This window comes from Mus caroli, chromosome 8 (genome assembly GCF_900094665.2).
Source record: "Mus caroli chromosome 8, CAROLI_EIJ_v1.1, whole genome shotgun sequence".
In the NCBI taxonomy this organism is placed as follows: Eukaryota; Metazoa; Chordata; class Mammalia; order Rodentia; family Muridae; genus Mus; species Mus caroli.
In genome coordinates this window covers 69,135,940-69,163,878 of record NC_034577.1, presented here as the reverse complement: position 1 = coordinate 69,163,878, position 27,939 = coordinate 69,135,940, and the positions used below count along the sequence as shown (strand labels likewise).

General features: G+C 42.1%; 1 protein-coding gene across 2 annotated transcripts in view; it reads right to left on the bottom strand.

Moving 5' to 3' along the window:
* Positions 1-963: 963 nt before the first annotated feature.
* The window catches only part of Prmt9 (protein arginine methyltransferase 9), a 38,585-nt gene continuing 11,609 nt past the window's right edge, over positions 964-27,939 (bottom strand). Inside the window, exons 5-13 of one of the 2 annotated variants that reach the window (XM_021170000.2) lie at positions 26,599-26,701; positions 25,049-25,155; positions 23,982-24,174; positions 20,907-21,090; positions 16,418-17,135; positions 11,986-12,139; positions 8,762-8,884; positions 8,242-8,478; positions 964-1,635 (exon numbers count right to left, since the gene is read on the bottom strand). In XM_021170000.2, coding sequence (XP_021025659.1) covers positions 8,263-8,478; positions 8,762-8,884; positions 11,986-12,139; positions 16,418-17,135; positions 20,907-21,090; positions 23,982-24,174; positions 25,049-25,155; positions 26,599-26,701 — 1,798 coding nt within the window. In that variant the 3' untranslated portion in view covers positions 964-1,635; positions 8,242-8,262. Of the gene's footprint in view, positions 1,636-6,491; positions 7,288-8,241; positions 8,479-8,761; positions 8,885-11,985; positions 12,140-16,417; positions 17,136-20,906; positions 21,091-23,981; positions 24,175-25,048; positions 25,156-26,598; positions 26,702-27,939 lie in introns of those variants that run through there. The other variant, XM_029480885.1, reaches the window with a different exon arrangement.

The window sequence follows — 27,939 nt, the reverse complement described above, 5'->3', positions numbered from 1 at the left end:
GCCCTTGATTGAAGAGTCTGCCTGAGACTAAAGTGAAAACACTGAAGATTAATTTTATTGACAAAGGAAGTCTCAGAAACTTGCATCACAGACTTTGTTCTCTGGATAAGTCTCATGAAGAGCATTTTAAGCAAGCATAGCACGCTGAGAAAGGAAAAATATAAAATATATGGCTCAAGTATTAAAGGGGCACCAGGAAGTGAAATGGAGCTGAATCCTGTGTTCAAGAATATTAAATTGAATTAAGGGAGTGGTGACCTTGAGGCAAGATCCTACCCAGCAAAGTTTAGATCCAGGCTTGGCAAAACAAGCCTTTAATCCCAGGAGGCAAAGGCAAACATCTCTCTGAGTTCAAGGCCAGCCTTGAACAGACCAGGTTCTAGGTGAAGAAAAGCACAAGTCCAGGCATGATGATATACACCTTTAATCCCAGGAGAGAGGCAGGCAGAGCTCTGAGTTCAAGGTCAATCTACAGAGCTAGTTCCAGGACAGGCAAGCTTAGGCAGTGAAGGAGTTGGAAAACAAAGCTGGAGATAATATAATAGGACAAGGGCTCCATGTCTCAGCCCCATCAAGCAGCAGAACTCAGCAGCTTTATCATGTGGCTCTGGCTTTAGAGTCAAGAATAGAAGGGACCACTGGGACAACTGATGCTGGTTAGCTGGAGCTAAGAAGTTAGCAGTGATTAAAAAGAGACCAGCATCACTGAGGTGAAATCTTCTGGAAAGTGTTTTCTGAGGGCACAAAGAAGCTGTGTTTCAGATATGGCCAAGGTTGTACCTCATGCTGCAGCTGAACTTGATAATAGTTAAGAATCACCCAGGTGGTACTGGCTTTGAAGGTGTGGAGGGGTCATGGAGAGAAGCTGAGGCTTGGCACAGTGAGAGGCCAGGGAAGGCCATTGGTGAAAGTGCAGCCTCAGTTGCAGTTGACAGCCCAGGACTGAAGGGGTCATGCAAAGGATTTGAGGCTTGGCACCATGAAAAGAGCCTATGAGAGGCAATTGTTAAAGCCTAGTTGCATCAGAAGAACCCAGTGTATTGGAGGTGTCAGGACCATGGGATAACTAGATTGGGTTGGATGGGCTGGATGTAAAGATCACGATTGGAAAATTGGTGAGAAAGACATCTGGTGGAGAAGTATGTGGACAGATCTCTCCAAATGTACAAAGGATGTGGAGATACTTGATGTCCCATGTAAATGCTCATTCAGTAATCAAATACCCACTGTGGATAATCAGCCTCTTTCCCTAGCCATCCCTGCCATTGCCCAAAGGCCACATGAACAAAGTGACCATGGTGGCCAGGATGGGGGTTATGCTTGGGCTCAATAACGTGGACTTCCACTCACCAAGGCTGCAGCTGAATGCCAGATCTACCCACAGCAGAGACCAACAGTGAGCCCCTGATATGGCACCATTCCCACGATGACCAGCCAGCAGCCTGGTAGCAGGTTGACTACATCTACCACTTCCTCTGTGGAAAGGACAATGTTTTGTTCTTCCTGGAGTAGATAATGATTCTGATTACAGATGTGCCTTTCCTGCACATAGTGCTTCTGCAGTATAATACCTTTCAACCCAGCACTTGAGAAGCAGAGGTAGACAGACTGTGATGAGTTCCACACCAGCCAGGTCTAGGAAAAAAAACAAAATCAGAAAACACTAATCAAAGAAACAGAAGATAAAAATGAATGGAAGAATACCTTGTGAATCAGAATGAATCATTTTATCAGAATGTCCACACTGCCCTTATGAATACATAGATTCAGTGTCATTGCCATCAGAATTCTCGTGGCATTATTTAAATAAAGACTAATCCTAAAATTCATATAGAAATGTGAAAGAATGGCCAAACCACTTCTGAGGAAAGTTGGACATTCTCTGATTGGAATACAAGCTGGGTGCCATGGCTCATTCCCTGTCGTCACACTTATAAAGCTAAGGCAGAAGGGTCATTTGAACCCACAAGTTTGAGATTAGCCTGAGCACTAGAGTGAGAACCACCCCCACACACAACCCCCTCCACAGTCTCTAGAAAAAAAGAAATTATTACAAAGTTATGGTGGTCAAAAATATGGTGGTCTGGAATGTTGACTCAAGAGTTGAGAAAATTAACTCTTCCAGTGGGGCCAGGATTGGTTCCTAACGCTAACATGCTTAAAACCTCTGTAGCCGTTTGGCTTGGGTTACAGTTCAGTTCCTGAGTCTGTTCTGAGTCTGATAGATCAGTAATGGGTTGATTACAATGAACTTTTCTTTATGCACTGACCTTATTGTTTGAGCTGTGTTAGATCCAAGTGGACCCCACAACACTAGAAAAAATAGTTTGCACAGGGAATGATCCCAGGAATTCTGGATTATATACCAAAGCATGACCCTTATTTTACATCAGACACCAAAATCAACTTACTGTGTAAGACCTGCAGATGTGTGACCTGTAACTCAGTAAGAAGAGAATACACAAGTCCCTGAATCATCAGCTTTGGTGGTGACTTTCAGAATACCATAGCACCAGAAAGCACCATGCAAGCTTCCAAGGTCCTACACACAGCTATAACAACCACGTCAACAGCCAGCATGACATGATAACCCAAAGGGTGCAGTAGTGGTATGCATACCTTGGCTGTAAACTACAGCTCTCTAGATGTAAGACCTGCTCAAGAAACAAACCATGCCTAGCACTGGAAACCCAGCTAACTAATTACTGCTAGTAAATATTGGAGGAGAAGCTATACCACTAATTTAGTAAATCATCATAATCCCTAGGGAAAAACTATAATCATTTGTCTTTAAACCCACCGATAAGTGTAGTTTTTACCCCTCATCAAGGAAACTTCTCTGCAACAGAAGGAAACCATTACAGAAAACCATAACCCATCAAAATGTAGAGCTGCTGCAGAGCCCAGTCCCAGTGGACACATCTATGAGATGCTTCTACTCCTACATCGCAGGAACTTTGTGGAAGAGAGAAGCAGAAAGGTTGTAAGAATCAGAGGAGCTGGGAGTTTGCTGCGAGACTGTCTCCTAGTGACATAAGAAGGGTCACCAACATGACAGCCCAAATGTGAGCTGAACAAGGATGACAGCAATGGACAAACTGCCAGGAAAAGGCCACAGGCCTCAGCCTTATACAATCAACCATAGGCAGCAAAGGAAAGCATGCTGGCCACTGGCTATACGACAGTGGGGTCAACTCTGGCAACAATTTTCCGGAGGATTGACCAGGTGAGACCTTCTCAGCATCTGTAACCCAGCCTGCAAGAGAGAAACTCTGAAGCAAGAACAGCTTTCGAAACAAGATCCTTGGGAGCTGGGATGGGGGCAACACTTGGTCTGTGACCAATAGCTAGGACCAGGCAGTTAAAGAATACCAAGAACAGGGCAGGCTGCTGGAAACCAGGACCAAAACGCCTTGTACTTAGCGCTGAGCATCTCAAAAGCAACGTCAGCATCACAGTGAAGCAGTGAGATTGTCATCGAACAGTGAATGTATGAAACTCCTTGGAATGGTGAAGAAACGCCTCCACTTGAGACCAGCAAACAGCCCTGTCCCTGCCCAGGCCTCCCCATGCTCCTTCCTGTCAAGTTTGTTGTTCTTTCTCCACTTCCCTGTCTCTAAGGAAAATAATGCTGGGCTGGTTTGCAGTCTCTGTGTCCTCCTCCTCAGAGCTGGGGCTGTTCTGTTACCTGAAACTTAACATCTCTTCGCGCCCTCTCCTGTTCTCATCCCTCTCCCCTACCTCTACTGATCCAGTACTCATCTTCATTCCTCTTCAGACCCACAGGAGCAAATACACTAGTGCACCAGGTACTCTCAATCCCCTTTACTTCCTAAGATAGTAAAGGACAATTGGGTTTTACTTGGCTGTATGGTATTTTCGGTCGGCCTACCCCTTGATAGCAATTATTGTTGCAGACATTATCAGAGTACTAGGGCCAGGCCAGGAACAGTAATCTAGAAGAAAATAACACCCCGACTTTGTTAGACCCATATCTCTCTTGGACACTATGGACACTTCCAGTAAAAGAATAAAGGTGACATAATCTTTTAAACATTTACTTTCAGGTTTATGAGTTATGTATGTGTGCCTAGTGCTTCAGATCTGAACAGGTGGTCAGGTCCCATGGAACTAGAGTTACAGATGGCTGTAAGCCACATGTGGCCTAGAACCAAACTTGGGTCCTCTGCAAGAGCAGCAGATATTCTTCCAGTTATATTTTTTACTTGATGTGTGTGGATGTCTCACCTACCTGTAAGTCAATACACCAGTGTGCATGGCTGGTGCCCACAGAAGCCAGAAGAGAGGATTGGACCCTCTGGAACTGGAATTGAAGACTGTTGTGAGCTGCCATTTAGGTGCTGGGATTCAAAACCCAGTCCTCTGCAAAAACAGCTAGTGCTGTTGGGTCATGGCTCTAGCTCTAAGGTAATATTAAAAAAAAAAAAAAGAAATGAAAAAAAAAAAATCAGCCAACAACCTAACAACAGAGGTTCAGGGCAAAAGCACAGGAAGCTGGAATACCAAGCAATGTAGCTATGTGAACTCCCAACCCAGAGGAGCTATACCCACTGAGAACTCAGGAAACCTCAAAGCACTCAAAGCATCAAAAGTCACATTATAAAGCCTGGCTCATTAAAATAGCAGACTTCTTAGCAACATTTTAAAAGAAGACAGTTAGGAATGAAGTCTGGCAAGGTCTGAAAGACAGTAACTTCCATCTCAGATCACCATACCGTGTGGTGATCTGAAGGAAAATGACCCCCACAGGAACGGCACTGTCTGAAAGGGTCAGGATGTGTGGCCTTGTGGAGCTAGGTGCAGCCTTATTAGAGAAAGTGCATCACTAGGGGTGGGCTTTGAGGTTTAAGAAGCTCAAGTCGGGCTGCATGCCTTTAATTGCAGCACTCAGGAGGCAGAGGCAGGTGGATTTCAAGACCAGTCTGGTCTACAAAGTGAGTTCCAGGACAGCCAGGGCTATACAGAGAAACCCTGTCTCAAAAAAAAAAAAAAAAAAAAAAAAAAAAGCTCAAGTCAGGCCCAGTAGCTCACTCTTTCCTGCTATCTTCGGATCACTGGTCCAGCACCATGTCTGCCTGCCGGCCACAAAGCTTCCTGTCATGACATTAACGGACTAATAAACCTCTGAACTGTCAGCCAACCCCAATGAATATGTTTTTGGGGTTTTTTTTTTCTTTATAAAGGTTGCTGTGGTCACGGGGTCACGGGGTCTCTTCACAGCAATAGGAACCCAAACTAAGGCTCCCAGCAAATTGCTATTGCAGTTAGTATAACACTGTAGGGACAGACTCAACTTCCCAAGACTGCTGAGCCAGGCTAGCAGAAGATGCTGGAAATTATTTTTTGGACTGAAGAAAACACACATAAACCCAAGAGACTATGGGAAAAAAAAAAAAAAAAGATAGCTGCTGCAACTGTAGTAAAACAAATGAAGATTAGGACCAGCAAATATCACAACGTTACAGGACTGATGTGGACCTTCTCAGTCCCCAAAGACACTTGTGAAGATCTGGGGGTCAAAGTGAGGATCAAGTTATCTGTTGCCTTCAAAGGCGCACGCCTTTAATCCCAGCCTTCGGGAGGCAGAGTCAGGCGGATCTCAGTTCGAGGCCAGCCTGGTCTACAAAGTGAGCTCCAGGACAGCCAGTGCTATACAGTGAAACCCTGTCTTGAAAAACAAAAACAAAACAAACAAACAAACAAACAAAAAATGTGTCCCCATTACAAACAGATGCACCACAGGATGAAAGGATGGGAAAGCTATTCCAAACAAATGGAACTATAAACAAGCAAAGTGTCACTGTTCTAGTACATGGCAGAGCCAGACGAAAGGCCTTAGAGAAGTCATTTTATCTAAGGTGACAATCTATCAAGAGGACATTACAATTCTCAATTTCTATGCACCTATTTCAAAAAACAAAAACTGCTCAATGGAAAGTCAGAGATCCAGATAGAACAATGGCTCGGCAGCAGAGCTTGAACACAAGTAGCAGGACCGGAATACAGAACTCTAGTACCAACATCCAAGCCAGGCAGCTGTGGTGCTTGCCTGAGATGCCAGCATTCTGGAGGCAGCCAGGATCCCCAAGGCAATGTGGCCAGATAGAGTTACTGTTCTTGGTACTCTCTGACTTCAGAAAGAGAACATACTTCAATAAACAAGAATGAGTGACTGAGAAACACCATATCAACCTCAGGGTTCAACATGTATGCATAAATGTATGCAAACTAGCCCATACAGGCTCTCCTTACACAAACCACATGCAAATAATTAAAAAAAAATAGATTGGCTTTTTAAAAGTTATTTATTTATTTTATGTATATGAGTACACTGTAGCTGTCTTCAGACATATCAGAAGAGGGCATTGGGTCCCATTACAGATGGTTGGGAGCCACCATGTAGTTGCTAGGAATTGAACTCAGGATCTCTGAATGAGCAGTCAGTGCTCCTAACTGCTGTGCCATCTCTCCAGCACACAAATGAAAGTTATAAGTCAAATAAAAAGTCACAAATTAATCCCAAAACATAGTGAGTGATTTCAATATTCCATTGTCACTAGCAGATCATCTTGACAAAAAGTAAAGTGCCTCAGCTAAATGACATCATATATCAATAGACCACCGTATGGAAGGTACAGGACAGTCCACCCAAACGCTTCTGAATAGACTTCTCAGCAACCTGCAGAACTGACTCTGAAAGGCCCAGAATAGATCCTGTAGCGGGACATAAGCCTTAGCAAACACGAGGGATTTGAAATAACTCCTCTTACTGTGATCACAGTGCTAAAAGTCAATAGCAAGAGGGACTACAGAGCATGCAAGCTTGGGGGAATTCAACAGCACACCATTGAACAGCGCACAGTCAGTGAAGAGATCAAGAAGGCAATACAAACTCAAGACTCAAAGCAAAAGACAAACAGACCATACGGACACCTATGAGGCCTGGCAAAAGCATTCCCAAGAGGAAAGATGTAGGTAAACATGCCCACAGTAAAAACAAACAAACCAAACAGAGGTTCTCAAATAAGTGACATCGAACCTTAGAGTCTTAGAGAACTAAGAACAAGTCAGACCCAAAACAGTGGTTGAAAAGAGATTATTAAGATGAAGGCAGACATTAATGAAACAGAAAAGATCGAGTGAAGCCGAGTTGACTCTGAGTAAATAAACAAGGCATGGGGACACAGCTTACCAAAATACTTGACTAGCATGTCCAAAGCTCGGAGCTTGGTTCCCAGCAGTTTACACATAAAATGTAATGTCAGCCTTGAGGAAATAGATAGGAGATTCAGAAATTAAAGATTATCCTCAGATAAAGAGCTAATTTGAGACCAGCCTGGGATACATAAGGCCCTGTCCATAAATAAATGTAGCAAGGAAGGAACACAGAAAGAAAGGTGAGGAGAGGAGAAGAGAGAGGAGACAGGGACAGAGACAGAGAGGAAGACAGGGACAGAGATGCACACAAGGGCAAGGACTTTCTGAAATGTGCTACATCAATCAGAAAATAATATCAACAATTGAAAATAGGTTCCTGGACTGGGGAGATAGCTCAGTGGTTTAGAGCATTGGCTGCTCTTCTAGAGATCCTGAGTTCAATTCCCAGCAACCACATGGTGGTTCACAACCATCTATAATGGGATCTGATGCCCTCTTCTGGCATGTCTGAAGATAGCTACAGTGCACTCATAGACATAAAATAAATTAATTTTAAAAAATGGGTACAAAGCTTTGCAACAGGGCATTCAAATCAAAATTTGAATTTACACAAATTCTGCTTTGGCATTTTTAAGCTTTTGTTTGCCATTGATGTTTAACTTTCTTTTTGCCAAAGTAGAGAAGGAAACATTGCCTCCTGAGGACACTTCTCCCTACGCCCTTCATTCTTTAATACACCCAGTACCTAACAGAAGCAGGCTCTGATTCAGAGCCACTGCTGCCAGGCTTTTACACATTGCCCCATTATAAGCCAAGATCTGGAAACCTTAACCATTTGCTTAACTGAGATGACCATGAGGCAGACACCTTTCAAATCCCTACAAAGTCTCAACAAAATCCCAACACAATGGCTTCCCAATCTAAAGAAACAAAAGATATATCCTTGTCTAGAAAGCAAAGTCTACATTTTAAAAATAATGTTACATACACTTTAAGACTTTTAACGTGGGCTTTATTATTGCAACCCTTAAACATTTTTAAGGACTCCAAGGATTTTCATACATTCATTGTTCGATGACAATCTCACTGCTTCACTGTGATGCTGACGTTGCTTTTGTGATGCTCAACGCTGAGTACAAGCTCCTCTCCCTCTTGTACTTGGATGGGATCATCCAGAACCACTGCAGCTTGTTTCCAGTGGGAGGCTTCACCTGAGGTGTCCAACCTGACCTCATCATCCAGGCACAAATGAAACCAAAATGGAACAGCGGTCACTCGACCAGACCTGCACACACGGACCTGTAGAAAGTAAATTTTGAACATTCCATCAAGGAAAGTTAGGTCTTTTTTTTTCTTTCTAATCAATATGAATACAAAAACTAAATATATATTTAACTACTCATTCTAATTTAATTATAACTAATTTTAGACACTAATATTTATCTAGTCTATGTTTGCATGTTGTTTAGAATAAGATTTAACTCTTCAAAGGAAATGATAGCCCATGTAAATAAAGATAGTACCTTCCATTTAAGGTAAATGTCTTGAAATGACAAGAGTGATCATTTGTAGCTGTCCTTACCTTTACTTCTTTATTGGAAGTGTTCAAATATGGAGTCATCAGATCCAATCTCAACAGTTCCACTGGTTGGCTTAAAGGGACACATGGCAAAGAAGATAAATCCAGACATACCCGGATAGGCACCTAAAAAGAGAGCCCACTTTCACTTTGATCATTTCGCAGTCAGCACTCCATCTGTAATCAGCTCCTCTGACAATGCTTCCTATGCCTCGGTATTTTGCGCATCAGTCCTAAGGCATGAAAAGCTAGGTTTGTAGGCAGGTTCAGCACTTTGGTGTGCTTTGTTACTTACAGGCTTTTTTCTTGGAAGGAAACACACTACACTTTCAAGTGGCCAAACCACACCAAAAACATTTATACCTAGAACATGTATACTAACAAGCAAACAATGTAACATTTAGTATTTACTGTATTTGATCAGAGACACCAAATTCAGCCAGGCATGGTGGCTCATGCCCTAAATACCGGAGTCAGAGGCCAAGGTAGCTCTGTGAGAGGCCAGCTTGGTCTAACAGTGAGTTCCAGAATAGCCAAGTCTAACCAATGAGATCTTGTCACAAACAAACAAACAAACAAAATTTCATCTGAACAGATTCACTCAGAAAAATGATCTCTGCTATACAGAGCTGTGGTCCTTTCAAAACCTTGGCTACAAATTCAAGTCACTGGGGAGTGTGAAAGGCCAGCTGCTCAGGGCACACACCATGGCAGTTTGCAGCCAGGCCCAGGATTCTGAAGCCTCTTCCTTGTCTGAACTAAAAAGATGGTGATGCTCAGAGGATGCTTTCCTTTCTGGGAGAGGCTCAGTTCAGTCTTCATGAGTGGCCAGATATACCAACCTCGCCCAGGCACTCCAATCTTCCCTGGACTGTGCCGTGGGCTCCTGCTTATGCCAGGCCCTGAGAACCTGTCTGGGACTGAAATGCTCACAGCTCTCCTGCATCGTACTGCCTGTCCTCACTTTTCTCAGCTTAACCTCCTAGCTTCCCCTGCTGCTATTACACTAAATCTTAGTACCTTGCAAGCTCTCTATATTCAGTTCTCAAGCCTTTCTTTGCACACCCCTAGTGTGCCGTCCACTCTATGGCATCCATGATACTGACTGCCAACTTTACATGCTTAGCCTAGTTTTCTTTGAATCCTTATCCAGCTGCTCAATGACCCCCTCTGACACCTCTTATATACACAATACTGCTTACCACTCCACTGTTTCCCTACATTAATAAATGGTAACTATCTTTTCTGGTCCTTTCTCATATTCTACATCCAATCTATAAAACTCCCACCTTTAAAATCTATGCAGAAGCACACTTGGCCCCAGTTCCAGTCTAAGCCACCACTCTCATTGACTAACTATTATGGATATGTCTCTGACTGGCTTCACAAATGTTTTATTCCTAACAGTCACCAAAGAGACCTTTTCAACGCAGGTTGTTCCATCATTCTACACCTAACCCTCTGTGATGCTGCCTAAGGATCCTGATTTACCCCATGGGGCATGTCCCACACCATATCAGAGATTCTCATACTGGGCAGCTATCTATCTAGGGTGTGGAATCATTTAATTCCATTTCTGGAATCAGAAATGGCATCCTAGGTCTTGAGGGCAAGGAGGTATCTGACTATATAGTGTTAATGCTGGAGTTAGAGGTCTTGCCCTCTTTCTGCCAAGGAACAGCTGAGGAGTTGACTGAGGAGTCTGTAGTCCCTGTCTAAGCCCTGATCCTGAAGGAGAGGAATAGTGGTTAGTGTATTATATTCTTTTAACAACCTCTGATTCTGTTTCATTGATTGACACAGTTTTCTAGTGGTCAATCATCCTAAGAGAGGACACAATACTAAGGCAATGGGGTAAACAGACTCTTAAAATATAAAACTGCTAAAGAAGGTTAAGGACTGTCTTTACATAAGTGGTCAAGTGACCATGGTAAACGGGCCAACTGTATGGTGTTATGTATGTTCTGTAGAAACACAGTGGGTGGGGCTTAACCAAGGCATGCTCGTTCAAGAACACTGGGGGATGGAGTGCATTATCCCACTTACATTATACGAAAACCACACAGACCACAAGGGCACAGTGGTCATGGGAGGGAGACACTGTGAAAGGGCAACAGGACCAGCATCTTGTAGACCCTGACAGAATTAAGAGCTGCTGGAGTCAGGATCAAGTGGGAATAAAATAGAAAGATAGGGACTGGAGAGATGTCCTAGCAGTTAAGAGTGGTTACCGCTCTGGCAGATAGATGCCAGGGTGGCTCACAACCACCTGTAATTCTAGTTCCAGATCTTATCTCCTCTAGACTACATGAGCAATGCACTCACAAGATACACATGCATACAAACACTCACACACTAAAATAAGAAAATAATTCTTTTAAAACATTACAATAGAAAGATAGATGGTGGCAGTTTGGGACCATGCACAGAAACAGCATCTCTACCTTGTGCTAAGTGTATCCTCTTTATTAAATCTTCACAAGAGAGAGATATTAAGCTAACTCTAAAACCTTGGTTAGCCACATCCCCAAACCCCCAAAAGAGTAGTTAAATCATTTATTCCTTAAGTAGGTTCTGTCAAGGAAGACTTCAGGCACCCTCAAGAGCTGACTAGTCAGAGCCTTTAGACATCATCTCTCTGACTTTGTACTCAACATCCCACTTCATCCATCTTGAACCCCACGTGGCTTCCCTGGGCACTCTAGCTAGACACACCTTAAACACACACATGTGCATCTGTGTGGGTGTCACTCTCTTTCTAAATCCCAGCGACTCCTCGTTTCCTAAACTGGTACTAACCTTCCCTCTTGAGCCCCACCCACCCCTGCTATGCAGACAGATGGCCCAGACCTGGACTCCAGCTGCCCATGCCAATCAGTAGCTGATCTGAAGCTTCAATACAGAAATTCAAGCTTCGGATACAGTCTTCTGGATGCTTCTTTGTTACAAAAGTACAACTGTTTACTGCATGCCTAAAACCTCTTGTTCTTTTATTCCATGACAGCGATGCAGAGCAAACTCTATTAACTTTAGTCAGTATTCACGACAAAAGACCTTGGTTATTCTAACCCTCAGGTTGATTTCATCCCTGGCCTGTTCCTTCACTCCAGGAAACTGACAGCCCTTCTTATCCAACTAAACCTGCTAACTAGGGAAAAACTCAAAAGAAGAGACAAAGACCCCGGGAGATACTGACATCCTGGCTGCACAGTGCTCTAGACACTTACCTGGAACTGGTTAATAAAAGGTGCTATGTTTAGCCCAAGAGTATGTTCTGTCCCTTGAACCGCACTCTCTTCTACCAGCGTCTGGGACTCCACAAGCATCCCAAACATCAGCACATACTGTGGGAAGATCTTGCCTCCAGACTGCAATAAACATCTGAAAAGGGGTAAATACTTTTAAAAGCCTTAGTTATAAGCAAGCATTGTAAATTAATTAAGTATAGATGGTATGTAGTTTGGTGGACCTTGTCACTAGTGGCTAGTAGCTCAGAATTTAAACCACTAGAAATAATTGCCCAAGAAGTCATATTTGGACTGTTAACTCAGGAGACAGACTAAGGTAAATAATAATAATAATAATAATAATAATAATAATGATAATAATAATAATAATAATTCTTTTTATGAATGGAAAGTTCTTTGGTCTTTTTTTTAAAGATTTATTTACTTATTATATGTAAGTACACTGTAGCTGTCTGCAGACACACCTGAAGAGGGAGTCAGATCTCATTACGGATGGTTGTGAGCACCATGTGTTTGCTGAGATTTGAACTCAGGACCTTCAGAAGAGCAGTCAGTGCTCTTAACTGCTGAGCTATCTCTCTAGCCTGGTAAATTCTTAATAACAGGTCATAATCATTAATGGTGAACCATCCCCACATGGAAATCAAAATGCTCCAAAATCCAGCACTTTTTGAAAACTCATACAATAAAATATGTGGGAAATTCTATATATGACTTCATGAATAGGTTTCCATAAAAACAAGTACACTAAAAATACTGTAAGGCTGCTTTAAGACTGAATATAAGGTGTATATGAAACACGAATAAATAACATGTGTAGACTTAAGCTTCTTCTACACCCGATCACTATGTATATGCAATAGGCTGCAACATTGCTGGTCTCAAACATTTCAGGCAAGACCAAAGTCTGACTGGGAAAAAGAAGGTCTCATAGCACCATCACTAGGAATGGCTTAGTGCACAAGAATATAAAGTATGTGGTAAGTTCCCTGAACATTTCTGTAACTTTTCTGAACATCTGAAATGACTCACTTTCTATAAAGAATTCAATCCTCCAAATGCGAATATATATGTAAACAAATAGTCTAGCAAGGAAAGCAAGACCAAAGTTAACAGAAGGCTCTCTCACGCAAGTGCACTTACTGCAATGCATCCACACTTCCGTTCCCCTCACTCTCCCTGTGGTGCCACAGGAACATATTAACAGTACTGCTATGGCTATAAAAAGTACCTCAAGTAGGCTGTACCTGGACAGAGAATTATGAGCAGAAGACAAGTGCCTGCTGGGAAGCTGGCACTCCCTGCTCATGGGGACCAAGCGCTTCTGTAGCAAGGACTTGGAGGTCATGCCTTGGCAGAATGGTTCCCACATGAGGGCGGGCACTAAAACTACCATGGAATACTGTTTTCCATACTGAGCCATAAAAGGATGCAGAGATAGAAGACAGAGTAAGGTCTGTAAGACCAAGTGAAACTATCCCTTACCAGACAGCAGGTCTTACTTGTAATGAGAATTTTGGGTATCTCCTACTTGAACTTCTAGAACAGGGACTACAGAGAGGTGGACACCGTGTTACCTTGAAGCCATCTACCAGTTTGTACATATCGAAAAATAATACGCATAGATGTTTAAATGTTTGCTACATGGCTTCCCTAAATAGATCATTAAGCCTCAGAGGCTGGGGAGACAATTCAGTGAGTAAGGCGGCAGCAGGCCAAATGGGAGGACCAGAGCTTAGATCCACACCACCCAGGTTATCCTAATTTTTACTGGCAAGTTCGAGACCTAGCCTAGCCTAATCAGCAAGCTGCATGTTTAGTGAGAAGTAAGCAAGGAAGACACTCAACACTTATTAGAAACAGAACAGCAAGAACAAGGGACGCACTAAGTCAGGGTGGCATCTAGTTTTAGGTTGTCCATGTCCATAGGGCTCACTTTAGGCTTACACGGTCGTGTGCTTACAGTGAGTAAGGAGGAACTAGTCTGATTCACACTCATGACTTAGCCTACCAGGCTGATCCTCGTACATCAAGAGGTGCCTGTGACTTGCTCATCATCCTATGCTGTTCCTAACAACTTGTTTGAGTTCAGGGGAAAGTCAGGAGCCAATCTCAATTAGTGAAATTACTTATCCCTTAATAAAGTGACACAACTTTCAACAAAATCATGACTATTAGCTAGTGAGCTATTATGAAATTAGCCTATTTACTTGTTAATTTTCTGTCAATTTACTTTAACTTTCCAAAATTTGAAGCTCAAGAAAAGTTCCAAGAATGGCAACAGTACACCTTAACTTGTTATTTTACTGTTATTAAATGGATCACTTACCAGGCACTAACGTCATACTAGGTTTCTCTTTGTAGTACTGGGAAACCAGGGCAAGCTCGCCACCACTGAACCACATTCCCACCCCATAAACTTTTTGACTTTTACCCAAACAAGTGCTTTTCCTTGTTTATTAAAACGTTTCACACCAAAATGGGAAGAACATTTCTCCAAAATTAATTAATTAATTTTAAATTAAGATTTATTCAAAATTAATCAGGGGCTGGAGAGATGGTTCAGCAGTTAAGAGCACTGGCTGTTCTTTCAGAGGTTCTGAGTCCAATTCCCAAAAACCATATGGTGGCTCACGACCATCTATAATGGGATCTGATGCCCTCTTCTGATACACAGGTCTATATGCAGATAGAGCACTCATTCATATATATATTCATTCTCCAACATCAGCAGAGACGTTTATGATTCCAGTCAATTTGAACACTATCTACCTGTATCACGCCAGGTAAAGGGCTCAGTCCCATGTGACTGCCCCTCTTCAGATGCCAATCCTAAACCACTGATGTCTGGTGTACTGCCACCACTAATACACATGTGGAATTCAAATAACTCCCTCTTTGAAGTAAGTATCTGATGCAAATATATACATGCAGGCAAAGCATACTTAAATAAATCTTAAAAAAGGAATTTAAAGACAAACAAAGTCATTGAGAAATGGCCAAACAAGACATGCATAGGGCAATCAATGGTTTATACTAACACTGTGTTTGATCTCAGTTTTGTGTTGTACTGTTGTTTGTTTTTAGCACAAAGGTCCTAAACATAGGAGTCTTCTTACAATCAAAAGAATGTTAAGAGTATCTTCTGTATACTGAGACCATCTCAGGATCTAGGGACTCCTAGACTCTCAGGAATGACAGTGAGCTGGGCCTTTCTGTCGTATTCCCCTGCCTAGCCTCAGCGGCAGACTGAGCTATCAAGAACACCCAGTGATGCCATACACATAACGAGCCCCCGTGGAGAGCCCAGGGATGGAGTTAGAGCTTGTGTGCACTCAGCGTGTGCACCCTGGACAGGATGTCCGGGAAGACCATGGACACTCTGCACCCTTCCATGCGCTTGCTCTATGCAGCTCTTCTGGCTCCTCATCTGCATCCTCTATAACAGACAGGTTAACCTAAGGCAAGCATTTTCCTAAGTCCTGTGAGCTGCTCTAACAAATCCAACCACATCTGAAGAGGGTTCTATGCACTGAGGGACCCTTCCATCTCTATCTGGTGGCTTAGCAGTATAGATGACAACTGTATATGCATCTGGGTTTTAAAGCTGGTGACTCTCCTACAGGTTCTACCTCTACCTCCAGACAGCAGGGCCAGAACTGACTTGTATTAAAGAACAGCAGCTCGTGCCTGGAGAACTAACTGGTTGGTGTGGGGGTGAATCCCTGTAGAGCTATCATCAGAGTACTATAGCAAAGGTGGGTTAGAGGAAGAAACAAGTCTTCAGTGGAGAGGGGCACTCAGAGCCCCCACAGTCAGGAGGCACAGTATTCTCCCTTCCCTATATTGATTGTTCACCCACTCTGGAAAGCTTGTGAACCTTCCATTCAGAGCTTCTGTGAAGACTCATTTAGTTATTGTGAGTAACTCAGTTTCAGGAAAGGTCTAAATTGTCAACCACAGTCTAACCTGGCAACCACCAGCCTCTACCCCAAACCTGCCTAGAGGGCCTCCCTCACAGAACAAACCCTGATGTCAAGGAATAGTTACAGTAAAACATTCGTCTCACCCTCTTTGCCCACAGAATTTTTTTTTAAGATTTATTTATTTATTATATATAAGTACACTGTAGCTGTCTTCAGACACCCCAGGTAAGGGCATCAGATCTCATTATGGTGAGCCACCATGTGGTTGCTGGGATTTAAACTCAAGACCTTTGGAAGAGCAGTCAGTGCTCTTAACCACTGACCCATCTCTCCAGTCCTTGGCCACAGAATTTTAAAAAGAAAAAAAAAAAAAAATAAGAAAGAAAGTAAAGGAAGGGGGGGGAGAGACCAATAACAACAAACCTAAGAGAAGCTAAGAGAAACTTTAACCCAAGCTCCCCCTCACACTTTTGGTCTTTACTTACCTGGATATTGCAGCCTTTTCCATCAGCTCCTGCTGGATAAGCCCAGATGGCTCAATGACATCTAATATAATTATGCTCCACAATTTGTCTGATTTGGGCCTTTGCAACACAGCAGCCTCATCCTCTATATGTCGCAGCCAAAACTCAAGTGTTTCCTTAGGGAAGTGGTTGGCTTCAGCTATGAGGTCCAAAGCGATACAATGCTGGTCTTTCTCCACTGAACTGTAGGGTTTAACATGACCAAGTGTTCCGGCAAGTATAGGCAAAAGAGAGAAGCCTTCAGACACATCAAGCACATAGAAAGGGTCGGCAGTGCTTGGTGCAGCATCACTCTGTCCACTCCCAGAGTTCATCTCCATGTACTGATAGTGAGTATCCATGGGCTGCCACAGCAGCTCTGGGGCCAGTGAAGACAACACCTTCCTCATTGCTGTCTTAAAGCCTTCGTGATATGGAATGTTATTAAGCAAAGCAATCTCTGTGGGCTCTAACATACAAGTCTGCTCCAGGGCTTCTGGTCTACTGGTCTGAAGGTTAGCCAGAGCACTACAGAGTTCAGCTTCATTTCCTAGAGAAAGCACGTCTTTACTCTTGGTAAAACCTTTCATAACTTCCATTTCATGTTCCAAATGCAAGACACTAATCCCCTGGATTCTTAGGTAACAATCGTGACAAGATGCCTCCATTGTCACTCTGTCACCAGGCTGTATGCAGTAGTCTTCATTTGTAAGAAAGGAAATGAGAGAAAAAAAATATATATATATACATATACACAGGTACATATATAAAACTGATTGTCTTAGGATTTCCATTACTGTAATAAACACTGGGATCAAAAGTGCACTGGGGAGAAAAGGAAAGAAAAGGGTTTATCTGGCCCATCATTAAAGGAAGTCAGGGCAAAAACCTGAAGCAGGAGCTGAAGCAGAGGCCATAGAGAATGCTACTTATGGCTTCCTCAACCTTTCTTTTCTGTTTTCTTTTTCTCTTTCTTCCCTCCCTCCCTCCCTCTCTCTGTATCTTTCTTCCTTTCTTTCTTTCTGGAGACAGGTTCTTTGTGTAGCCCTGGCTAACCTGGAACTTGCTCTGTAGACCAGGCTGGTTTCAAACTCACATAAGTACTCCTGCTTCTGCCTCCTGAGTGCTAGGATTAAGGGCATACATGACCACCACCCAGCTCACCCAACTTTCATATAGAAACTAGCACCACCACCCCAAGAGATGGCACCACCCACAATGGGATGGGCCTTCCCCCATCAATTACTATGAAAATATTCTACAGGCTTACCTACAGTTCCATCTTATAAAGACATTTTCTTAATTGAGGTTTCCTCCTCTTAGATGACTTTAGCTTATGCCAAGCTGACATAAAACTACCCATCACAACTGACACTTTATCAGCTTAAACTGAGATCAGGACAATACACGGCTGCTGCTGTTCTTGGAAGTTATGCCATGGTGTTGGCATCTCTTGCTGCAGGTGGCTGTACCTTGAACTTGCCATGTGGCTGAAGCTGGCCTGAAACTCCTGGTTCTCCTCCCTCTACATCCTAAGTGTTGGGATTACAGACATGTATTACCATGCCCAGGTTTAGACTGTTTTTACTACAATCAGTAGATGTGCTGACAAACTGAGGAAGACCTGGGGATAAAGGAGGCATGTCTAGAGGCAAAGACAGATGGAATCAATGTAATTTAATTTAATAAAGCCTCATTTTAGCTTGAATAGACACTCTTTGTTTTAAAGGTAATTTCCAAAAGAACGAATGCACAACATGATTGTCTCCAATACTCCTATGCACATGGAAATTTACATGTTTGGGAACATCACAGTTTAAGGAAGACTAAGTCCTGCAGTGAGGACGACTCTGTGCTCCTCTGTGAATCTTCACACATGATCCATTTCTACACCGCCCATGTGTGACCACCTTTCTTCCTATCAGTTGCAGATGAAACTACAATCTATACTTAGGTATGGTGGGACTGGGAAGCTGAGACAGAAGGAGAGATTGAGCCCATAAGTTTTGACTTATAACCTTAACTCCCTGTGTTCAATCCCTAGAGACCAAGTAAAGTAGAAGGAAACAGCTGTCCTGTGACCACATGCATGCCATGGGATGTGTGTTCCCCCAAGAAATATTTCACACATCACACAAACAGACATACACAAGTATTTTTTAATTGAAAAACCAAAAACCAAAGTTGTTATTTTGTGTTAAGCATTTAAAATGGTCTTTGCTTGAGAATTCTTCAAGAGATATTTAAGAAAATGAAACTAAAAACACATATTTTAAAAATGTAACTGCTGAGAGCTTTTTATTTATATATTTTATCATTCCTACAATACTCTAGGGTAGACAGCATCGTCATTTTTTCAGATATGTCCCAATAAAAGCTTTGAGAACTTAACTGCAAGGCCAGCCAGCAAAGTCATTCAATAAGAGAACAAAGACCTGAATACAAATCCTCAGACTACAGATTCTACAGTTTCCTGGCCTTGGTCAATCAGATCCTTGATCAAGAGACTACACAAAAATGTATTTCCTTCCTGTTTTAAATGGGTAGAGCTTTTCCATTACTTAACTGCTAAGAACATTGAAACCCAACAAACTGCTTTAAACTTTTTTCATAGACAGAAAATATTTTTAACATAGACTTTCCCCAGAGAAGTTCATGGATCTCCAAATTCTCTAAAATGGCAAGATTTTGTACTTCTAGGGCTGTATACATTTTAATTTCTTTATTTACTGGGGGCGGGGAGGGGGCGGGGAGGATATGCACATGCCCTAGCACGTGTGTAGGTCAGAGGACAACTTGGGGGGGCGGGGGGGGGGTCAGTTCTCTCCTTCCACCATGTGGGTTCCAGAAATCAAACTCAAGTCATTAGGACTGGCAGCAAGCACCTTTTAATCCACTGAGCCATCTCTCCAGCCCCACTGCACATGGGCTGTACAAATGTCATCATCTATGGGTTAAGTGCTCCTGTGCTCAATACTTTTATTACCCTTTGTGGTAAGCACTTATGCTAATGTTAGAACAATACTTAGAATATTAGCATGGTTTCTGAGCAAGGACAGCAAATTCATTGTTTTTAAAGCAGCATTCTTTCACCTACTGATAACTAACATTTGAAACTTCAATAATTCATAGGAGTTATAGCTGAAGGGCATGAAGTAGGGTAATTCCTAAGTCTTTACTTATTTAGAGACAGGGTATCACTATGTAACACTGACTGGCCCCAAACTGCTTTCAAAGAGCTGGGATTAAAGTCATGTGACACTGTACACAGTACTTTTTTAGTTTTTGGTTTTGGTTTTTTAACAGTATCTTTTATTTACTCTTTTGGTAACTTCATATACATAGACAACTCATCTGTATCACAGGCCCTCTCAGTGCCCCCTCCAGAGACGCTCACCTCCTTCCTCCCACTTTACAGAGTAATGATTTAATCCCTCTTATAATTTCTTGAAACTGGGTCTCAATATGTAGCCCTGGTCAGCCCAGACCTTGCTATACAGACCAGGCTGACCTTGAACTCCCAGATATTTGCCTGTTTCCTGACGCCCTGACATGCTGTGATTAACATCATACAATACCACAGCTGGCTGTAATCTCTGTTCTAAACTACATGTTCATTATTCAAATTTACTTTTGAACAAATAAATTTATAATTCTGAAATATTTAAGTAACACTTCTTTTGCTGAAAACTTCATCTCAAAAGTAATTATATTTTTCTTTTTGGTCACTGACAGTTACTTGATTAAAGCAACAAATTTTGTCTGTTTGATTGGTTTGGTGGGGAATGGTTTTGTTTAAAAGAAATTGTTGTTGTTTGTTGTTGTTTTTTAAAGATTTATTTACTTTATGTATATGAGTACACCATTGCTCTCTTCAGACACACCAGAAGAGGGCATCAGATCACATTACAAATAGTTGTGAGCCACCATGTGGTTGCTGGGAATTGAACTCAGGACCCCTCGAAGAGCAGTTAGTGCTCTTAACCGCTGAGCCATCGCTCCAGCCCCTTAAAAGAATTTTTTTTTAAATTTTTAATATTTTTATTACATATTTTCCTCAATTACATTTCCAATGCTATCCCAAAAGTCCCCCATAGCGCCCCCCACTTTCCNCCCTGGCATTCCCCTATATTGGGGCATATAAAGTTTGCAAGTCCAATGGGCCTCTCTTTCCATTGATGGCCGACTAGGCCATCTTTCGATACATATGCCGCTAGAGACAAGAGCTCCGGGGTTCTGGTTAGTACATCATTAAAAGAATTTTTAAAAAGATTTATTTATTTATGCATTTTAGAAATATAAATGGATACTTTGTTTGCATATTAGAAAAAGCCATTGGACCCCATAGGACCATCGGTGTAGACAGTTCTGAGCTACCCTGTAGGTATCACGGGTCCTCTAGAACAGCTGCCAGTGGTCTTAATGACATCTCTCCAGTCTCTAAATTTTTTTTGAATGAGACAATACTTACCTTCAAGGGCCTGTACTGGGTAAACAGCCTGTTCCCAACAGGTTTCCTCACTAGGACTTGTGGACAAACTGTATTCATCATCAAGCTGGAGAACAAACCAAACCATAATAGCATCTAGCGTGCCTTCGTTAATAGCAGGGACACTAAGAGAGTGTGGCTTCTTAGTTGCAAGGCTTTTTAATTCCTGATAAGAAACATGAAAAGGATGAGAAAAAAAGAGGTCAGGAAAGTAGTAAGGAGCCAAGAGAATGAGAGGGGCACTGGCTGCTCTTCCAAAGGTCCTGAGTTCAAATCCCAGCAACCACATGAGGGCTCACAACCATCCATAGTGAGATCTGACACTCTCTTCTGGAGTATCTGAAGACAGCTACAGTGAACTTACATATAATAAATGAATAAATCTTAAAAAAAAAAAGAGAATGAGAGGCCTTATAAACTGACTGTGTTTCCTTCAATGTCACACCACAGCCCAACTTCACAGTGCACAGCCCTGCAGTCAGGGAATCGCAGAATGCTGTGCATCTACTGAACATGTAGCAGACATACACACACTGCAGATAAAGACAGATCCCCACTGACTGTGCTGGGTGACAAGTGTGCAGCAAAGCAACGGAGTCATTTTATTCTGAAAGAGTATGTATGTGTACACACACACATTAAAAAAAAAAAAGCAAGCCAGAACGAGGCCCTTCAACAAATGGCACCGGGAAAGAAGACGCTTTAAAAGGTAGGACTGGGCTTCATCACTCTGCTCTGCGTTCCTCAGAAGTGTTGAACAGGCAGGCGGTTTTAAAACTAAAACCTTTTACAAGGTGTGCAGTGTAAGAAAAAATTCAAATAAAAACTGTAACAATAAAAAACAGCGGTGGGCTGGAGAAATGGCTCTGCTGTTAAGAGCACTGACTGCTCTGCCAGAGGTCCTGAGTTCAATTCCCAGCAACCACATGATGGCTCATAACCATCTGTAATGGGATCTGATGCCCTCTTCTGGTGTGTCAGAAGAGAGCAAAGTATACTCATATACAAAAAAAAAAAAAAACAGCTGTCAGGTCCATAATAGTTGTATTCCCATTCCTTCCTGGAACACTGTGTCTGGTCAAGAATGGCCTTAAAACACAGGGCTGCTCAGCAACCACAAAAGCAAACTTATAAAGAAAGTTTATAAAGTCGGAGACCTGCAGACCATTCCCAAGAAAAGGCAAGCTAAAAGGAAGCAACTGCACTTTAAAATCTCATGCTAATGTCTCTTGTGAGGCCATGCCAGTGCCTGGCAAATACAGAAGTGGATGCTCACAGTCATCTATAGGATGGGACACAGGGCCCCGGATGGAGAAGCTAGAGAAAGCACCCAAGGAGCTGAAGGGATCTGCAACCCAATAGGTGGAACAACAATATGAACTAACCAGTACCCCGGAGCTCGTGTCTCTAGCTGCATATGTAGCAGAAGATGGCCTAGTCGGCCATCATTGGGAAGAGGTCTCTTGGTCTTGCAAACTTTATATGCCTCAGTACAGGGGAACACAAGGGCCAAGAAGTGGGAATGGGTGGGTAGGGAAGTGTGGGGGGGGAGTATGGGGGACTTTTGGGATAGCATTTGAAATGTAAATGAAGAAAGTATCAATAAAAAAATTAAAAAGGGGGCTGGAGATGGCTCAGTGGTTAAGAGCACTGACTGTTCTTCCAGAGGTCCTGAGTTCAATCCCCAGCAACCACATGGTGGCTCACAACCATCTGTAATGGGATCCAATGCCCTCTTCTGGTGTCTGAAGACAGCTACAGTGTACTCATATAAATAAAATAAATAAATCTTTAAAAAAAATTAAAAAGAAATAAAATTTTAAAAAATCTCATGCTAAAATACCCTCCTTTCACAGTCTGCACAGGAGCATCGGTAACCTGTGTACATCGATAGCATTCTTTCTTTAAGACATTAGACTTTTAATTAGCAGTTCTCGGGCTCTTTGGGTTCCTTATGCATCTTATCATCCACCAACACACACACACGGTATAGAGGCTTGACTAGCAAGTGCCAGGTTCTGGGTCTAATCCCTAGCCTCACCAAAACAAAAGACCTAAGTGTTCTCTGTCTCAGGAGTCCTTCAGGCCTTGGTGAGATGGGATGCTATTACCCTAACTGAGTGGTTCTCAGCCTTCCTAATACTGAGCCCCTCTCATACTGTGCTGACTCCTACCCATAAAATTATCTTCACTGCTACCTCATAACTGTAATTTTGCTACTGTTATGAATCATAATGTAAATATCTGTATTTTCTGATGATGTTAGTGACCCCTGAAAGGGTCACTCAACAACCAAAGGGTTACAACCCACAGGTTGAAAAATCACTGCCTTAACAACTTTTTTTTAATTTAGATTATTAGGTTTAGATTATTGTTCGTTTCAAGGAAACCATTAACTTGAGAAGATAGGATGTCAAAGAGACATATAAAGATCTAGGCTGGAGAGTTTGTCCCTGTGTTTTCATACTAAGACCTTGGCAAAAATCTTTTATTTCATCTGAGTAGCTCACATATTATTTTATTTCTACATAGTGCACGCTCTCGAAAAGTACAAAGCAGCCGGGCGTGGTGGCACATGCCTTTAATCCCAGCACTCAGGAGGCAGAGGCAGGCGAATTTCTGAGTTCGAGGCCAGCCTGGTCTACAGAGTGAGTTCCAAAACAGCCAGGGCTACACAGAGAAACCCTGTCTCAAAAACCACCAAAAAAAAAAGTACAAAGCACACCATACACTAACAAACCCCAGGGAGCTTTCCCAGTACACTGAAAAAGAATACTTTCGAAAGGGAATTTTAATTTGCTGCTAACATTTCTCTATAAGTAAAACCTCATGTACATTAAAAAAGCAAGGCATGGCCAGGCAGTAGGGTGATGGTGCACACCTCTGATCACAGTGCTCTGGAGGCAGAGGCAGGAAGATGTCAAGAGTTGGAGGTCAGCCTGGTCTAAAAAGTGAGTTCCCGAACAGTTGGGGCGACACAGAGAAACCATGCCTGGAAACAAACAAACAAACAAACAAGACAACAACAAAGGTAAGAAGCAAACGCGCTGTTTTTACCTGAAGATTATTGAAATCAACTTTCATAATCTGAAAGCACTCTGTCAGAGGCAGGTATCCGCCGGGGATGCCACTCATCTTTTCAGTTGTGTAGGGTTCAACTGTTTCCTCTGGATTGACAGAAGCAGAGGCTGGGCTCTGAAATCTGACATTTGTTGGTAAATGTATACCAGCAATGTCCTTAGCTCCAACCCTAGTAAGAGTTGAAAGAAATGGTAAGGTGTAAGACAGGATTTGTAAATTATCAAATATCATTGTCTAATAGTTGAGAAAATATAAACATAATAATGAAATAAGACCTCATGGCCACAGGTGTCTCAAATATAGATATAAATAGTCACATGAAGAAAAAGTGATAAATAACGCCACATTAAAATTAACAATTTTGTGAAGAAATGGCTAGAGGTTAAGCACCCTTTCTGTTCTCGTAGAGTCCCTGAGCTCAGCTGGGTCCACCTGTTGGATGTCATAGAAACACCTACAACTCCAGCAAAACCCTCTTATGGTCCCACAAACTCCACATACACATGGCACACACACAAACACACAAGCAGAAATATAAATTTTAAAACTTTTAAAAAGGAAAGTATTTACAGAACACATATTCAACAAATGACTCCTATTCATATTCAAAAAATGTGCTTTTGAATTCTGGCAAGCTAACAGGAGACAAGCAAGAACAGACAAAGCACTTCGTTCAGTCCTTCACCACGTACATAGGGATGTGAGTGAGCATCACACAATGAGGTGAGAGCCACACCACGTACTCTACAAGATGGGCACCATCTTTGAACCAGAGTGAGCAGATGTCCTGAATTCAATTCCCAACATCCACATGATGGCTCACAACCATCTGTACAGCTACAGCGTACTCAGATACATACAATAAATAAATAAATCTTTAAAAAAAAAAAAAGAATCCTTCAATTTAAGAAAAAGAAAAGAAAAGAAAAAAGAAAAAGTTGGCTCTGATCCTGGAATTCTACTTCAAATAAGTAAAACTAAGCATCAAAGAGGTCTGCCTGCCTCTGCCCTGCCCCCACCTGAGTGCTCTTCTAACCACTTACCTATGATGCCTTCGTATCTCTGCACACTCGACTGCCATCCCAAATATAACAGCACCCGCTGGTATCACTTTCCCATACTTCCCGCAATTTCCATTTTCTCCTTTGGCCTAAAAATATAACAAAAGTTAAAACATTACAAGTACAAATAAGTGTGTGTGTGTATGTGTGTGTGTGTGTGTGTGTGTGTATACAGTCTAAGAAATTTCTCCTTTAAAATTTCACTTGCTTGTGCATGTGTAATACATACAAATATATGTAACTTAATGTTTAGAATACAAGTACAAAGAGGAAGAGTGGTATATAAAGCTATATCACTCTAGAATATCATTTAATAATTTTTAAAAAAAAAGGAGCCCAGCAGTGGTGGTGCTGGTCTTTACTCCCAGCACTCTGGAGGCAGAGGCAGAAGAATCTCTGAGTTCAAGGTCAGCCTGGTCTACATAGAGAAACCGTGTCTTGAAAAACTAAAATGAGAAATGAAAAAAAGCACCAGCTACTGTAGCAGAGGACCCGGTCAATTCCCAGCATCCGCAGGCAGCTCGTGATCTTCCCTAACCTAGACCCACAGGATGCCATGCCTTCTTCTGACTTCCACAGCACTGCACACATGTGACTGACAGGCACATTCACGTGACAGACACACAAACATCTAATAGCTATACACACACATTCAAAAGGCACACATATCCAACAGGTATATAAACATTCGACAGGTGCACACAAATCCAACAGGCATATACACATTTGACATGTGCACACATGTGCAACAGGCACATACACATTCTACAGGCAGGCAAGTGCGCACACACACACACACACACACACACACACACGACAGGTATGCATGTATGCAGGGGAAAAATTAAATACATAAAACAAAATTAAATAAGTCTTTAGAGAGAGAGAATAAAATCAGGCTTGAAATATAGCTCAGGAGCAGAGCACTAGCCATGTGTAAGGTGCCAAGTTCAACTCCTAGCACTAGAAAAAAAGGAAGAAAATACCAAAGTCATCATTATTTACTAGAAAAATAAACTTCTTTTCTATACTAAATACATGTCATCTTCTATAAAGCTGACTTTCCTTATTATATACAATGTATATAATAAACTAGCTGTGATACACATATAGCTTGTGGGCTACAGTAGCAGGGTTCAAGATGCTCTCTAGTAGCCCACGTTTACTGAGTACTTAAAACATGTCTGAACTAATATTACCACCTTCTTTTCTAGAGATCTGCCAAAATCCCAGGCAGAGACAGCTGTGAGATTCAAATTTCTTCCCTCTTCTACTCAAAAATTTTAGTGAGTTCCTCCACAAATCAGCTCTCATTCACAGGACTTCCAGTAGAATCTTTATCTGCAACCTTACTGGTACATACAACACACATTGTATTACATTGCTTCCAAATGCCTTTTCTTGTGTTTCTTTCCATGTATACAGTTGTACTCTGACATATTTTTAATGTCTTGCAAACATTCTAGGGGCTCAATATGCCTTTTTAAAAAATGAATTCTTCATCGAATTGTAAGTGGTCTTGTGCTGCTTACCTTTGGTTGCAGAAGTAAATGTTCCCATGCATGAATTAAACTCTCCACAATTCCTTCTCCAAATACACCTGCATCGACAGTTTCTGTTACAACTAGGGACACTCTATAGAATGATGTTTTAAAGATATATGTAAGTAAACTGATATACTATTTCTATAAAGCTGTCAAAGCTGAGAGAAAAGGGCAAATATGTTACAGAAAATCTTTAAAATATTCTAATACATTTCATTTCATTTCATTATCTTCCCCTGAGTCCTGAGATGTCCCTTGGGTCCCTCTTCCTCATTAGCTCCCTTCCCTTGCTCTAGGCACAGAAGGGTTGCACTCCCAGACTTTGTTCACAGCCCAAGTCCTTAAGAGTAATTGGCACCCACAGCTTTCCTGGTCCCTGCCTGAACATTAAACATTTAGCTTCTAACTCTAATATAATCTAAGTGTTCTTCTCCTAGTCTGGAATGGTGCTTTATGTCTGTAATCCCAGAACATGGCACAGAGAGGCAAGATGCTAAGGCAGAAGCTAAAGGTAATCTTTGACTACATAGTTGGTTTGATGCTAGCCTGGGCTACATGAAACTCTGCATTAAAAAGCAAAAACAAACCAGGGAAGGAACACATCCATAGACTCTGTCAATGACCCTTCCTTCTCAAAGTTCATTCTCTTTTTCTTGTTTTTTTTTTTTATTTTGTTTTGTTGAGACAGGGTTTCTCTATGTGGCCCTGGCTGTCATGGACGTAGTGCTATAGACCAGGCTGGCCTCAATGTCAGAGATCCTGACCACAGTGAGATGCAGATACAAACACAGGGCTTCTAAGACAGTGCATACAGCCCTTGAAGGACACAAGCAAAGCACTCGTCTACTGGATCTTATAACATGTTTAAAAACATGTTATAAAAACTTTCATTCTGGTCAAGACCAGTGATGACAACGTGATGTCTACCGAGGGTGAGCTGCTCACATTGTAAACTGTTAGCTAGCACTGCTGACCTACAGGAAATCTGTCTACTTTAATGAACAAAACCATATGATTTAGCTGCATGTGGTGGTGCACACTTTTAGTCTCAGCACTCGGGAGGCAGAGGCAGGCAGGTGTCTGAGTTGGAGGCCAGCCTGGTCTACAGAGTGAGTTCCAGGACAGACAGGGCTACACAGAGAAACCCTGTCTCGAAAAAAACAAAACATACAAAAAGACACAATAAAGTGACATGCTAAAGGAGCATTTCTCACTATCAATTTTTCTTGAGTTCTGAAGCACTTTTAAAAACATGTTATAAAAACCTGTATTTTGCCAGGCATGGTCACGCACGCCTTTAATCCCAGCACTCGGGAGGCAGAGGCAGGC